The sequence below is a fragment of the Oncorhynchus mykiss genome, chromosome 12 (assembly GCF_057628025.1).
Source record: "Oncorhynchus mykiss isolate SJ-2025 chromosome 12, ASM5762802v1, whole genome shotgun sequence".
In the NCBI taxonomy this organism is placed as follows: domain Eukaryota; kingdom Metazoa; phylum Chordata; class Actinopteri; order Salmoniformes; family Salmonidae; genus Oncorhynchus; species Oncorhynchus mykiss.
The window spans coordinates 72,697,944-72,712,029 of record NC_143033.1 but is presented as its reverse complement, the minus strand read 5'-3'; the positions used below and the strand labels follow the sequence as shown (position 1 = coordinate 72,712,029).

The 14,086-nt window shown below is 47.9% G+C and overlaps 2 protein-coding genes across 4 annotated transcripts in view; one reads left to right on the top strand and one right to left on the bottom strand.

The window, feature by feature from the left end:
* Positions 1 to 6,766, top strand: part of LOC110538156 (NADPH-dependent quinone oxidoreductase VAT1) — a 42,000-nt gene extending 35,234 nt beyond the window's left edge. The window contains exon 6 of the mRNA XM_036938218.2: positions 865 to 6,766. Coding sequence (XP_036794113.1) covers positions 865 to 1,158 — 294 coding nt within the window. The 3' untranslated portion in view covers positions 1,159 to 6,766. The remainder of the gene's footprint in view (positions 1 to 864) is intronic.
* A 136-nt stretch (positions 6,767 to 6,902) lies between these two features.
* Positions 6,903 to 12,597, bottom strand: LOC110538155 (uncharacterized). 3 transcript variants are annotated; one of them, XM_036938215.2, is made up of 6 exons: positions 12,461 to 12,597; positions 11,597 to 11,780; positions 11,048 to 11,151; positions 8,170 to 10,953; positions 7,680 to 7,888; positions 6,903 to 7,394 (listed from the first exon to the last, which is right to left on the bottom strand). In XM_036938215.2, exons 2-6 carry the CDS (start codon positions 11,778 to 11,780, stop codon positions 7,289 to 7,291), a joined length of 3,387 nt encoding a protein of 1,128 aa, XP_036794110.2. In that variant the 5' UTR covers positions 12,461 to 12,597; the 3' UTR covers positions 6,903 to 7,288. The 3 variants fall into 3 exon arrangements, with proteins under 3 accessions (XP_036794110.2, XP_036794111.2, XP_036794112.2); XM_036938216.2 differs by having other exon boundaries at positions 12,456 to 12,554; XM_036938217.2 differs by having other exon boundaries at positions 11,597 to 11,801; positions 12,461 to 12,554.
* Positions 12,598 to 14,086: the final 1,489 nt, after the last annotated feature.

The following is a 14,086-nucleotide window of genomic DNA, read 5'->3' as shown; positions in this document are numbered from 1 at the left end:
TAGGCAGAGCCAAGCGGTCGGTATAGGGTGGGACTGGCCTGTCTAGGATCTGCCCCTTTGTCACTATGATTGACAGGTAGTCAGGACAGGAAGAAACCTATGGGTCAATCAATCCTGGCTGTGGCACAACCCTGGGGACCGGCCTCTGACGTGACACTGTGACAGGCACCTAGAAACCAGTCAGTCAATGATGGTAATGTGACATGATCAATACATTGTCCAGCTCTCAATGAGACCCCTACGTGTTATCTATCCTGTGGTTTAATTAAACATACGCGGACGACATAGACAGTTTTAAACTGAAGTTCTTTCAAATGAAAATAAATGTAGAATTTAGCAATGCATTAGAATTTTTAAACACAGAATAATGATTCATAATTACACCAGTTTTTCTTCGTTCTTTCTCTCGGTTTACAGGATTCTCCATCTAAAGCTTTTGCTCTTGCTTTCTGTCTGTCAAGCACTGACTCAGGCTCATGTTTACACGACCTCTCCCTCTCCATCTTTCTCCCTCTCTCTCAGCTATTAATACATCCTCCCACTAAAGTTTGTACAAATTTCACTCTCCTACGTTCTGATACATGCCTGTAGTTTATGTTTAAGGAGTGATAGACTGGGCAAATTATGCTTGTGGTGCCTGGCATCATCGTCTTCTATGGGTTTGGAGAGAAATTTAGTGTGTGTGTGTGGGGGGGGGGGGGGGGGGGGGGGGTTTATGTGGTTATGTATGCATATTTGTGTGAAAGACAAACCAACAGTCCTGGACAAATGATGGTAGATGGATATCTACTCTCCCTCCCCCTCTCCCACTGTCCATCATTCATTCATTCATATCTCTCTCTCTGCCTCTGCTTCTCTATCCAGGTGGGCGATGCCATGCGGAGAATGCAGGAGAGAAACAACATCGGCAAGGTGATCCTCATCACCGAGCCTATGCCAGAGGAGGAGAAGAAAGAGGAGCCTAAGAAAGAGGAGAAGAAGGAGGACAAGAAGAAGGAGGACAAGAAGAAAGACGACAAGAAGAAGGATGACTCCAAGAAGGAGGACAAGAAAGAAGAGAAGAAGAAGGAAGAGCCGAAGAAGGAGGAGAAAAATGAGGAGAAAAATGAGGAGAAGAAAGAGGAGAAGAAGGAGGAGCCCAAGAAAGAAGAGAAGTGAGAGTGAGGGATTGATGGATGGATGGATAGTCAGGCAGGCAGACCATAGGGGAGCTCTTGTCCTGGGAGCAGGGGTTTGGTTTGGGAGGGGGTGACAGGGCAGGGGAAATGTGGTGGGGGAGGGAAAGGGATGTGTGGTGTGTGTGTGGATTGGAGTTGGGAGAGCAGGGGATGGGGGTGGGCTTTATAGACACATTGCACAGCAGTCACTCTGTCATCCCTACCATCATCTCTCAGACCCCTTCCCAGTCCACTCTGACAGCGAATACTCAGGCCTGGGCCTTTACCCACCCCTCCCCCTCCTCCCCTCTCCCACTCAAGCAAGGGTCACCTTATTTCTGAATCCCTCACGCTCCCTCATCCCAAGGCACCTTAATGATAGCCGGGCTCACAGAACAGCTCCCGCCCTCACCTCGCCACCATGGGAAAATGACCACTACGATAAACTCTCCTTTGACTCATGTGATAACTGTCTGAAGGTGTTGCCTGTTGAGACCCCAGAGAGAGAGTCCGAGAGAGAGACACACAGAGGGACAGTGTGGGTGTAATTCCCAGGCCTGGGGTGCATCACCGTTGCCTTGACAACGATAATTCGCCCCGTTCCAACTCACACAGTGCCCCTCCTCCCTCCATGTCGACTCCCACTATGCTAAATTGCCCTGCCCTGACTTCCACCTGTCACCTCTCCTTCCTCCCCTCTCCCTCTATTGAGTTACCCCTCCCCCTCTCCCTATGGTATAAACCCACAGACAGACAGACAGACAGACAGACAAACAGAACCACACCCACCCACCATCTCACATACGGTCCAGTGTTTTGTTATGTCACTGTGCATGAGTCAGTCAGTGTTTGCTTGTCTGTGATTGGCTGTCAGCTCGCCTGGAGATGTTTGCATGGCTGTGTGATGCTTGACTCCAAAGCCAGTGGTTACAGAACTCCCCTGTCAATCACCACTACCCACTCTTTATTTAAGTATATAAAGAAAGGTTAGTGGCACGTCCCTTAAATGCCATGGCACTTCTAGTATCACACAGCTCCGCCCTCACAGCTGAGCCCACACTACAAATCCCATAATCCTAGAGGTGACGCACTAGAGACCAGACAATAGTGTGTGACAGGATGAAGCTCCAGACAGAGAATTAATGAGCCATTTGGTCCAGTATTAAGTAGGGAAGGAGAAATTAGGGCTTAGTTTTAGTGCTCTATAGTCACTGATGTTTCTAATGAACCAACTGTTGGCAAGCAGTGCACAGTGTCAATTAGGAGAGAAAATTGTCTCTCTTCAAACAAGGCGCACAAACACACACACACACACACACAGGGCGATGTGTTCAAAGGGGCAGTGTTGTGTAGAGACACGAAGACATGTGAACGGAGTAAGATAGAGTTGAATGCCACCCAGTTCCTTGATATCAGACCCTGTTGCTCCCCTGACATTCCACTCCTTTCACAGTGACCGCTTGCCTGTCGTTCACCCTGATCTGAAACAGGGGAGTTTAGAAGGGTAAAAAAAACTCCTGCTGCTGTGCATTCTCACCCGTCCCTCCCCCTTCTCCTTTCTCTACATCTCTCTCTCTCTCTGTGGTCGGCATAGCAACAGGCACCAGGCTCGTCAGAGATGGCGCTCTGGTCTATTTCTCGGTCTATCGAGAGTGAGTGTGTGAGTGAGCAGTAAATTGTCTAATGAAACCTCGGCTTTAGTATTAAAGCTGTAGTACAGAGCAGTAAAATCAGGCTAATATCCAGGTTTCTATACTCTGGAAATATTTCTATTTGTATCGGTATATTATGAGGACATTCAAATCCCATATAGTCTGTGTGCTGGTGGCACACCTAGGGCCACAATCAGTAGTTGGCCTCTCCCATATGAATGCACTGCTGCCCCTTGTGGACATAATTTAGAACAGCAAGACTGGTTTTCAGAAGTTGATTATAGGCGACTCCTTTGTATCAATAAAGCGGGGTTTTGTTTACGTCCTCCTCTAAATGATATTGAATTAATCTGATATTCATTCTTACGTCAGAGATGAATTGTCTATAATAAACCATGGGCGGAAGCTAAACCCGTTATGAGCAGGAGTCCTGCAGTACGGGCTTCAAAAACACCCCACTACTATCCCATTTGGAAATATGTGAGAATCCATGCTCTTTACACACTTGTCTGTCCGCCTGCCTGTCTGTGAAGAGTCTCAGATGGTGACTAGTGACTTTGTAAAGAAGTTGTTGTGTTAGCATGAGTGACCTCCCTCATGTTGTGTGTCAGTCATTGTTGTGTGAAGATGTCTGTGTCCTCAGGTCGTTTGTCAGGTTAAGAAAAGACTCCCACCTCCTCAACCCCATTACAACCTCCCCTTCCTTGCACTCTTTATCTGCTTCACAGCTGTCTAGCTCTAATCCTTTGTTTCTCTCTCTCTTTCTCTCTCCTCCCCTTCTATGACGAGGCCAATGTTAAGAGGACAGTTGGTATAGGTATTTTGCACTCTGCTCGCTGATCTTAATGCACTTCCAGGCATGGCAGTCCCACTCCAGTCCCACTGTCTCTGAATCCGCTCCGCTCCTTCCCCACTCAAAGAGACCATACTGTATCTGCTGAAACTCACGGGAAGTACAGTGGAAGTGACATTTTTGCATGCACTCAACACACAAACACTCATCTCCTCCTCTAACTTCTGCCAGCTTCTCCTGGGTGGCAGCTCAAATGAAACCATTCATTCATCCATGGCTGTGAAAGTGACGACCCGGTGTAGCGGGGACAGCAGTGGGCCTGGGACGGAGTGTGAGTGCCATGCCGGTGTGGGGAGTGACTGTGTTCTGTCAGGCTCTGGTTAATGTTATTTTCTGATCTGCTGGGCTCCTTCTGTGAACCCGTGGACCGGTGCTTTTGTTTTCTGAATGCCATGTGAGAAGCTAATGCTTCAGTAAAAGGATGTTTTACTTAATAGGTATCTTTTTTTTGTTGTTGTTTGACTTAATGTTTTTTTGTTTTGTTTTCCAAGGGGTTTAAAGTTCAAAGTTCATACTCTTTACGCAGGGACCTGCCTAACTACATTCCTTTTCAATGTGATGAGCCTTTCTGTTGGGCCTGACCATTTGTGCCAAACTGTATGTACTCTTCTGCCAATGCCTTGACTACAACGGTGCATTCAATGAAAAGGAGAAGAAGAAAAAATGTTTCTGGGTACTTTTCCTATGACCTTGTAGAAAAACAAAAACAATCTGTGTATGATTTCTGTCCCAAATGCTTATGGGTGCTGATAGAGTTTTGCTACAGTTTACAAAAGGTTCTAGTTGTTTCTGATTGGTTGGGGTCTTGCTCTCATGCCTCAATCCTAACACACACACACACACACACACACACACACACACACATAGACACAATATCTCATTGAGAGGCACTTCCCTCCATATCCAAATTCCTCATTGTGCTAGTCTCAGATCAGCGAAATGTGTTAAGAGTATTATCAGGCCTCAGACATCTACTACAACAAACTGATCCCACATCAGTCGACAGGCCTATGCGTTTACATTCATTCCATATAATCTCCATAACAGTGAATGGACAAGGTGCATGGATGATTAGGCTGCACAGCAAAGCAAACAAACTCAAATCTTCTTAGAATTGCAACCCCAAAAAATAATTTTTTTTTTTTTTAAACGGATTCTTTAAAAAATATACATGACCAGGCGAATCATTGAATCATGGAGCATTTCTTTCATCCACCTCTCTCTAGTTTAGCTTTGTGAACACCACCATACTCCGGTTTCCTGTTTCTCTTAGCCTGATTCCAAATGGTTTGTATGGGATGAGAGAGAGTGAGTTAGCAGATGTGTAGGGGATGTCATAGCGAGGCCATATGGCACAGCTGCACAGATAGAAACCCAGCTCTAGGTCTGTCCCAGATGCAACATATCTGTCCTAAAGCCGATCCCAGTTCACATACAGCCTGTTGGTCTCAGACATTCCATTATTCTCTATTGCACCTCGAGAGCTCTTTGGTTCTAGTCAATTATCAGTTAGCCAAAGCACCGCCCTCTCCCCTCTCCATGCACACACTCATCATACCATACACACACATCACATTAACATCTGGAATTAAATTGCATGCATCCAATGGCATGTGGTGCAGATATTATGTCATTTGATTCAATGTTTTTCTTCCTGTTTGATAGAACCAAAAGGTCTCTTAGATGAACTCAGCTGCAGCACACGGGTGGGTGGGTGGGTGGGTGTAGTGAGTGGCTAGGGCGTGGGGTGTAACTGGGAGTCAGAGAGGAGAGGATGAATCTGATGTTGGCTGTGCCTGAGCCCTAACCCACTCCTCCCAACCCCTAGCGCCCGATTGCTTTTCCAGCTTGGTGAATCTACGTTGTATGTCAGCTTGAATTGCTTTTCCAGCCAGACACACATTCTTATGCAAGAGCTCTAAAACCAGAGATGATCCTTCGAGAAACTAAGGCATTTCATGCATTGGAAAACATCACAGCGCCCAGCTATATTGTTCTAGATAACGTGCTGATTGTTTCTTGGGAGTAAAAAAAAGGGTTTCATTTGATTGGCAGCAGTAATATCTCTGTTTCACATGGTTTCTCACAGGTCATTCCAAACAGCCTCCTGTACTCTTGATCAGAAATGACTGCCTTTGAGTACATTTGTCTGTCTTTGTTTTTCTCTCTCACACACACACACTATATCATTCTCTTTCCCAGTCTTATGTCAATCGCAGTGCTGGGTGGAGTGTATTCCTAGTTAGAAAGATAATCCCAGTCTGGAGATTATTACCACATCCAGAGGCGTACAGCCCCCACCCGTCCACCCCTCCCCTAAAAGAAAACAACCCAACCGCTTCTGGCTGTCTCTGGCTCTTCATTAGCAATCACTAAAAATTGTTGCCATGTGCCAACTACCAACACATTCCACAACTCTATAGAAATGCTGTGAGTGTCTGGTGCATTTGGCTTGTTACGATGTGTATAGTACACTAGGATCTGTGTGTAGGTGACCCGGAAAAAAAGGCATGTGTGTATAGTTCACTATTCCTTCCACTGTATTGTTCAGTAGTGTCTCTGTGCAGAGGGAGTCCCTTTCCCTTTCCACCCTCATCATCATGGTGCCAACAGCAGCCAAATCACTGCACCTATACCCGCTCCTGCCCCCCCTCGCCTCTCCTCACTGCACCCATAGCCCCTCCTCTTCCCTCATCTGGCACTGTCAAGTCAGCCTCATAACAAGATGCACATTGAACCCGTCTACGGGAAAGTTTCATGAAAAACAGGTCCATTGTCACTTTCCCGTCCAGACAGCTCAGATTCCACACACGGTTTACTGTGAGACAGCTATTCGACCTACACGTTGATTTTGTCATTCCGTCTCTCCTTCTGTCCACAGTGTCGTTTTCCACTCGTCTACTAAGTTGTCTCCACTTTGTTTTTTTTAAACCCTTTTGAATTGATGCTGCTTCTGTGCTTGTCTGGGTTTCACTGCGTACGTGGGTGCCATGCTGTCCACAGTATGGACTCTAGAGCTTGTAACGCTTCAATGTGTAATGTTACCATATGCCTTACATGTTTTCCACGACTAATAAAAAAGCATAACGGAAAGAAAAAAAAAAGAATTGATTGATTTTACTGCGAGGAAACAATATTGAACTGCAATTACTTGATATGTTGTGGCTCATGTGTTGAGTGTGTTTACATAACGAATGCGAATGCTGTCAGTGGCGGGAGTACAGGAAAGATATGCACGGGTAAGATAAAGACGGGAATGTTTACTGTCAAGTCTCTAGGGATTCAAAACACAGGACAGATCAAATAAACAACAGCTGCCAGGACTAGTATTGGTCCAATTAAAATAGTAGCTCAAACACTTTTCAGTATATCCTGTCACTATCATCCGTAAAATATCTGTGGAAATCAATTGGTCCTGATTTAAGCATGAGCAACAGCACAACTATAAAAAAAAACTCTTAAGAACCAAAATAACTTCTCTCATTGGCTTATTACTATACAGACTCACACAAGCGTTCCAAGATTTCTAGGGAGTCCAGGGACACAGTGCAAAAGACATTAGCGTACAGATTAAACACCGGATAGACACAAACACCTTCGTAAAAACACAGAAAAGACTATCTTTGTCAGGTTTTGTTTGTGACTTGAGACTTGGCAGGGGCCTCCTCAATCCCATGAGCCCTCAGTACTTCAGACAGGCGACTCAGATAGGTGGAGTCTGGATAACCATTCCTGTGTGGACACAAAATTACATTATGGTGTATATCTCAAATGGCACCCTAATCCTACATAGTGCACTGCTTTTGACCAGAGCTCTATAGGGCTTTTATTACATAGGTTACATCCTTAATGGCACCATATTCCCAAAAGTAGTGCAATATAAAGGGAATATGGCATTTGGGACACAATCTAGGTAACAAAACGTCCAGCACATAACATTGACCCCCGACTTTCTGCTCTTTACTGTTGCTATTTCAGTCGAGAGCCACTAATGGGTACTGTGACTCCAGTACTCACCCAGACTTGCCCCCCTGCAGGCTGGTCTTGTGGGGGATGCTGTCCCAGCTGACCCTGGCCGCTGGCTCCCTGCCCGTCACAGTGAAGGTGAGGCCTAGCCTGAAGGCTTTCTCCAGCCGCGGTAGGAGTTTTCTGGTCCTCTCACATAGGGGAAGGTAGGCCTCAAATACTCCCCCACGAAACCCAGAGCCAGGCGAGGGGTGGCCCTCCTACAACAAGAGAGGGACAGGTGGCAGATAATGGGGTGTGTTCCAGACTGCAATAGCCAACAGACAGTGTTAGGAGTTAAACATGACAGAACTTAGAAATGCAAAGCAAGACATTACTGACAAGGGATACTTAAACTTAACATCTGAATATAAGCTGATTTAATAATGCCAAGAGAGCATTTGGACAGTTGAAAAAAATAACACATGAATGACATGACACATTTAGAATGTCAACAGTATTTGGCCCATCAGATAGCCTGGTAGAGAAGTCCTGCCCTTACCCCCTGAATGCCATCTGGGATGCAGTAGGTGATCTTAACGATGGCGTCTCTGCCATGGCCTGGCAGGCTGAAGGGCATCTCAGAGTAGCTCATGTTACCCTGGACGCCCTGTGGAACTGCCACCTCAGCCTTGGGGCAAACCCTGCATTGGACGTGGGCTTTGAGAAGGCACTGTGGGCACAGGGTCATCCCACACCCTGTCCTCGTCACTGACGCCCCACTCTCCCCACACACACAGATCTGTGTCCGTGCCCCAGACAGACTAGACCTTCCCGGGTCGTGACGTGTCAGAGCTCCCCCTGACCCGGGCCTCTCCTGGTTCTCTGCTCCACTAAACTGTCTGTTGTTGTCCTTCTGGGTCACTCCGGATCTCATGTTGCTTTCTTTTGGGGGCGCGACCATGTCTTGATTGGTACCGCCACCATTCACTGCTCCGGGCCTTCCTCCGTTGCCTATCGCTGAATGGCTGAGAAATGTGTCAGTCTTGCTCCCGTCTGCCTCCATGGTCCCTCCCCTCTCCACTTTCTCCTTTATGACAGGGTCTTTCCTCGCTGGTGATTGGCTAACAACTGTGTTCTTGTGTTCTGATTCGCTGTTCCTCATCCTCTTGGAAGAATCACTCCTTTGGACGTCATTCTTCTTCCTGTTGGCACCAGGCCCCTCCTCTCCCCCTCGCTGAGTCTCAGACATCCACTGAGGGCTATTGGTCTGAAATTGTGTGGAGTTCTGGACCCCATTCACCTGAAATGGACTGGACTGATTGAAAGTGGAGGTAGACGGGACAGAGAAGTCCTCTTGTCCCCCCCTCTGGCCAGTCTCCCCAGGGAACACCTCCCTCAGTGCTGCACCCACTTGGGAGCACAGCTGCTTGGGGCCGATCAGAAACACACTACCTCTCATTGTCTGGATGGAGACCTTCTTGAACCGTTGCCTCACCTCAGCACAGCACACCTCTAAAGTCTCATCTGCTGGGTCAGACACGCCTAACTCAGCCAGACGCAACTCCTGCAAACAGAAGTCTGTCTTCACCATGGCAACCAGCCTCTGCATCTCCAACTGACAGGTGTGCAGCACAGATGACTCCGCCCCCCTAAGGATGACAGTGATGTCACTACTTTTGTCTGATTGGCTCTCCCTCATCTGCAGGTCAGAGGTCATGTCCTGTATACGGGTGGCGTAGGCCTCCTTCATGTAATTCCATATCACCATGGAGACGGTTAGCTCTGCACTGTAGGCATTTCTCCTGTCCAAGCTATTGGACCGCCTGGCTCTGGTTGTGGCTTTCTCAGCTTCACTCTGTCCTGGGTCCTGGACCTTGGACCTGGCCCGCCCAGAGAAACTACTGGCCCGCTTTAGGGTGGACCCTGACCCGGAGGTTGAGATGGTGGTGCCCCCTGACAAGGTGTTCAGAGTTGAGGTGAATGGGGCTGTCTCACCCTGCTGCACAAGGTCTGTTGGTGATGAGCTCAGGAAGAGTCCATTCTCCATAGAGGAAGGGGTGAACAGAGGGTCACCTCTCTTGAACAGGATATCCTCTCCACTACCCTGTGTACCTTGCCTGTAGAGTCCCCCAACACCTGACCCTGCTCTGTCTGAGCCAAACAGGTCATGGCCTAACATGGGTCCAAAACCTGGTCGTACACTTGGAGATGTGTCCCCTACCATCACTGTGTCCCTAGGTCTGGTCCCTAGCCCAGCCGGCCCTAATGCCTTGAAGCGGGGGGCAAACTTATACCCTCGGGCCCCCTCCGTCCTCCTCTCTGTCTCATATTGCTTCAGCAGCTTATCTACCCTGGCGTCCAGGGGTGTTCCTGCTGTGGAGGAGAGAGTGGGTGTGAGTCTCTCCTCTTCCCCTGGCTTGGAGGAACCAGATGTGGATGAGAGAGATGGTAACAAGCTGGCTACATCCTCCACCGCCTCCTCTCTCTCCCCCAGGAGGAGGAACTGTTTGGCTTCGGACACATCGCTGCTGTTGCCAACTATGTAGATGTTCCTGTCATCCTCACTGAGCAGCAGCTTGGGCAGCCTGACCCGCAGGCCCTCCATGGCCCTGGACAGGCCTCCGCTGGGAGAGAGGACACTCTTGGGCAGCTGGGCTCGCCGGAGCCTGGACTCGTTCTCCTGGTAGAGCCGGCTCAGGTCCGCACGAGCCCCACTCAGACTCTCCTGCCCAATGTCCCCCACCCCGGGTACTCTCTGTAGGAACAGGGTGGTCAGCCCCTCAGCGGTCACGTCCACCACCTCTACCCCATGATGGGTGAGGATCTCCTGGTACTCCCCTCCACAGTGCCACTGCAGGTAGTGGAACAAGTCTGCATCCATGATCAGGGAGAGGTCCTCTTCCACCATGGGGGGTTCCTCAGACAGACTCACAGCACCCCCCTCTGCCTGGGCTGTCCCCTCCCCCTCCCAGCCCTGACCTCCAGACGTAAAGTCCCTAAGTGGGCCTGAGCCTCGATCACTTTGCTCATCACCTCTCCTGTGATGGTCTGCTGCCTCCTGGGTATGAGTCCTTTTCACTTGGCCCCTAGTGCCTCTAGTGAGGACTCCCAGAACACCATTGGCCCCAGCTGGGGGTGTATCTGTGGAGGCCAGGACCCCAGGGAGCCCCAGTATTTGGGCCAGTGCAGCCTGGACCTGGGAGTAGAGGCCCTGCAAGGTGCAGAGCTGCTCTGGGTTGTTATAGCGGATCTGGAGATCATGACTCCTGTCAAGGCTGGTCAATGCTGCCTTTCCTCCAGGTAGCTGGCTGTAGTCCAAAGTAACAGACATGCTCAATATGACCTGAACGGGAGAGAGAGAGGGGGAGAAAGAGGGAGAGCATGTAAGTCTAATCAAAAATGTGTCACTTTCTCCCAATATTGTGTCAACAACATACCTTATTTGGGTTCAGGTCTTTGTGAGGTTCACTCAAGGTGAGTTCATACTTCTTCCCGTCCACCGTCAGAATGTGTCGGCCATGTTGAAGCACGCTCCTTGCCACTGTGTGGGGTCACCAGAGTACAAGAGCTCAATCAATCTCAGTCAGAGAAACACCGTTACTAAGCACTCCTGCCCCTGGCCTCTCCTTGAAATGTATGCCAACCCCCGAGCCCACCGCTAATCGATGGTGGCAGGACACGAAGCATAATACTTTGCATTTCACCGTTAATTTGCAAATGGATGCAAAATGACGTTTAAAAAGAGTGGCTATGGTCAACGAGCCAGATGGAAATCTACTGAGAAGGAACTTCGCAGTGGCAACGATGTACGGTAGTTACTTTATGCCTCTACGTTATGGTGAAATAGTCCATTTACCACCATCAAGTCTCCAGTCTCCTGATCTCTTCTCATTCACATTCCATCCCCTACGCACCCCACCAGCCCTCCCCTCCCGGGAGCCTCAGACACATTATATATACACACACACACACGCACACCTACTGACCTCCAATGTCCTCAAAGGTGATGAGGGCAGAGCCGGGTGTTGCCTTGACAATGGTGACATGTGCTATTTCCCCTCCTCCATTCCTGGCCCTCAGGAAGTAGATGTATAGCTTGTCTGTCAGCCGGTCCTCCTTCATATCAGTGGGCAGGCCACTCACCCTTACTGTCCTGCACTGCTCCGCCATCTGCTGGGCAAAACTGGGTTACTGACATACAGGAGGAATATATAGGTGGGTATACCAAGCCAAGTCTCCCTTCAACAATAACCACTGATCGTAAATTGTCAATAAATTTGTCATTGACACGTAATAGGCCAACATAATATTTTTTTGTGGGGGGTTATCTGGATATTTGATCAAATTACACCCTCTGCTGGACGTTGCCAGGAAACTTCACCAACATAAACGTCGTTTTGTTAACTGTTGTGTCAACGTTGGTCAATGCTATGGAAACGGCTTGAGGTACGGTTGATGTTGATAGTATACTGTAAAGAGAGATGTGCGAACTGTTCACATGACATGCGCACTGACTGCTCGAGGTTCAAATGGAGTCCACAAAGAGCAATCGACCAGTAGTAGGCACAGTATGCGTCAAATCACTTTCATCCACTGTTTCAGAAATAAACGCTAGATGAGTGCGCATAGTTATCCATTCCCTTCCCGCTCTATAAAAGAAACGATCACTTTGACCATCAGATCACATCTGTGAAAAGGAATGGGTAAGTGTGCGGACGACGAGACTGAGAAAATGAAACTTCAAGGAAGTGCACAAATCCAAAGACACAATCTAAAATAACCTCAAAGTAGAGCTCTTCAAGGCATTGCCTTTTTTCACAATGATATCAACGCAAATATCCTTACCGTACCTTTTTAGAAGCCTCTCATATCTCTCGTCTCGCACCAAAGACGTGGACGTGCTTCCCTTGCATGTTGTTCAAAACATGGATGGAAAGTGAAACTAAATGAAGTGGGAACTGGAGGGTTAAGATTGTTGTTGTTCTTCATTTCAAACGCCAGGGGGCTAACATAAGGCCAGGTTCACAGGTCCAAAAATGAATCAGTGCATTGGTCAACTGAAGACCTAGATTAGAATTGGCCAATAATGAAATACATTTGTCCATTTGTCTTTCAACAAATTGTGCGTGCGTGTGTGTGTGTGTGTGTGTGTTAGGAGCTAGGGTTAGTTTTAGGGTTACGGTTAGGGGAAGGTTTGGCCGGGGGTAAGCCGTTATGGTAAAAATGGCTATGCGTACATAATAAACAGTGAGTAGCAGCAGTGTAAAAACAAGGGGGGGGGGGGGGGGGGGGGGGGGTGCTAATTGTTCAGCAGTCTTATGACTTAGGGGGTAAAAGCTGTTAAGTAGCTATTTGGTCCTTGACTTGGCGCTCTGGTACCACTTGCCGTGCGGTAGCAGAAAGAACAGTCCATGACTAGGGTGACTAAAGTAATGACCATTTTTTGGGCCTTCCTCTGACACCACCTAGTATGTAGGTCCTGGATGTCAGGAAGCTTGGCCCCAGTGTTGTACCGGGCTGTACGCACTACCCTCTGTAGCACCTTATGGTCAGATGCCAAGCAGTTGCCATACTAGGCGGCTGTGATGCAACCGGTCAGGATGCTCTCAGTGGTGCAGCTGTAGAACTTTTTGAGGATCTGGGGACCCATGCCAAATCTTGTGTGTGTGTGTGTGTGTGTGTGTGTGTGTGTGTGTGTGTGTGTGTGTGTGTGTGTGTGTGTGAAGCCAGCCACTGAAGTAAGTTCAACAGTAAGTTCAACTTTATTTTCACAATATGTCTCACTAACCTCTCAAAAGTTGAAAAATTAAGAAGAAACAGTCAAACATCTGCCTAGACATTATTCTCGCCAAAGAGATGCTTCTCCAATAGAAATCCCCGATGACACTTGTAGGCGATGTCATGGCGACAATGGCTACCTAACTCATGCGCAGAAGCACATCATCGGGTCTAACGGGTTGTCTCCCGCTGATCTGCGCTTGTGCAGACCGTCAAATCAAAGGCATTCCTTCGATATAACATTAAAACGTGTTAGTTTGTCAGTTTCACGAGGTTGGAGTAATAACATGTTCAACTACTTAAGACATTGACTCAAATATAGGTTGTGCCTTTACATTTTGAGAAAATTAACAACTAACGAATAATTGTTCACTTCTCTCATTGACTTCTCAAACCTTGGCCCGGTCTGCATGGTCTGTTTCACAAGTCTTCCGCAAGTCTTGCGATGTGGCCCCTCGGGGGTTAGAAACTCTATGATTCAACCCTGTTCAAATGACAGAAATATATAATTATCATTATAAACGGTGTGGTTCGAGCCCGGAATGCTGATTGGCTGACAGTATACCACGAGTATGACAAAACATGTATTTTTACTGCTCTAATTACGTTGGTAACCAGTTTATAATAGCAATAAGGCACCTCTGGGGTTGTAGTATATGGCCAATATAACACGGCTAAGGACTGTATTCAGGCACTAC

What these genes read in the sequence shown, in the direction of transcription:
- LOC110538155 (XM_036938215.2), bottom strand. Translation starts at nt 11,780, where the DNA reads ATGGCGGAGCAGTGCAGGACAGTAAGGGTGAGTGGCCTGCCCACTGAT. An exon ending in CACCTTTGAGGACATTGGAG is followed by an intron (nt 11,152 to 11,596) that starts GTCAGTAGGTGT and finishes GACCCCACACAG; the next exon opens with TGGCAAGGAGCGTGCTTCAA. An exon ending in AAGACCTGAACCCAAATAAG is followed by an intron (nt 10,954 to 11,047) that starts GTATGTTGTTGA and finishes TCTCCCGTTCAG; the next exon opens with GTCATATTGAGCATGTCTGT.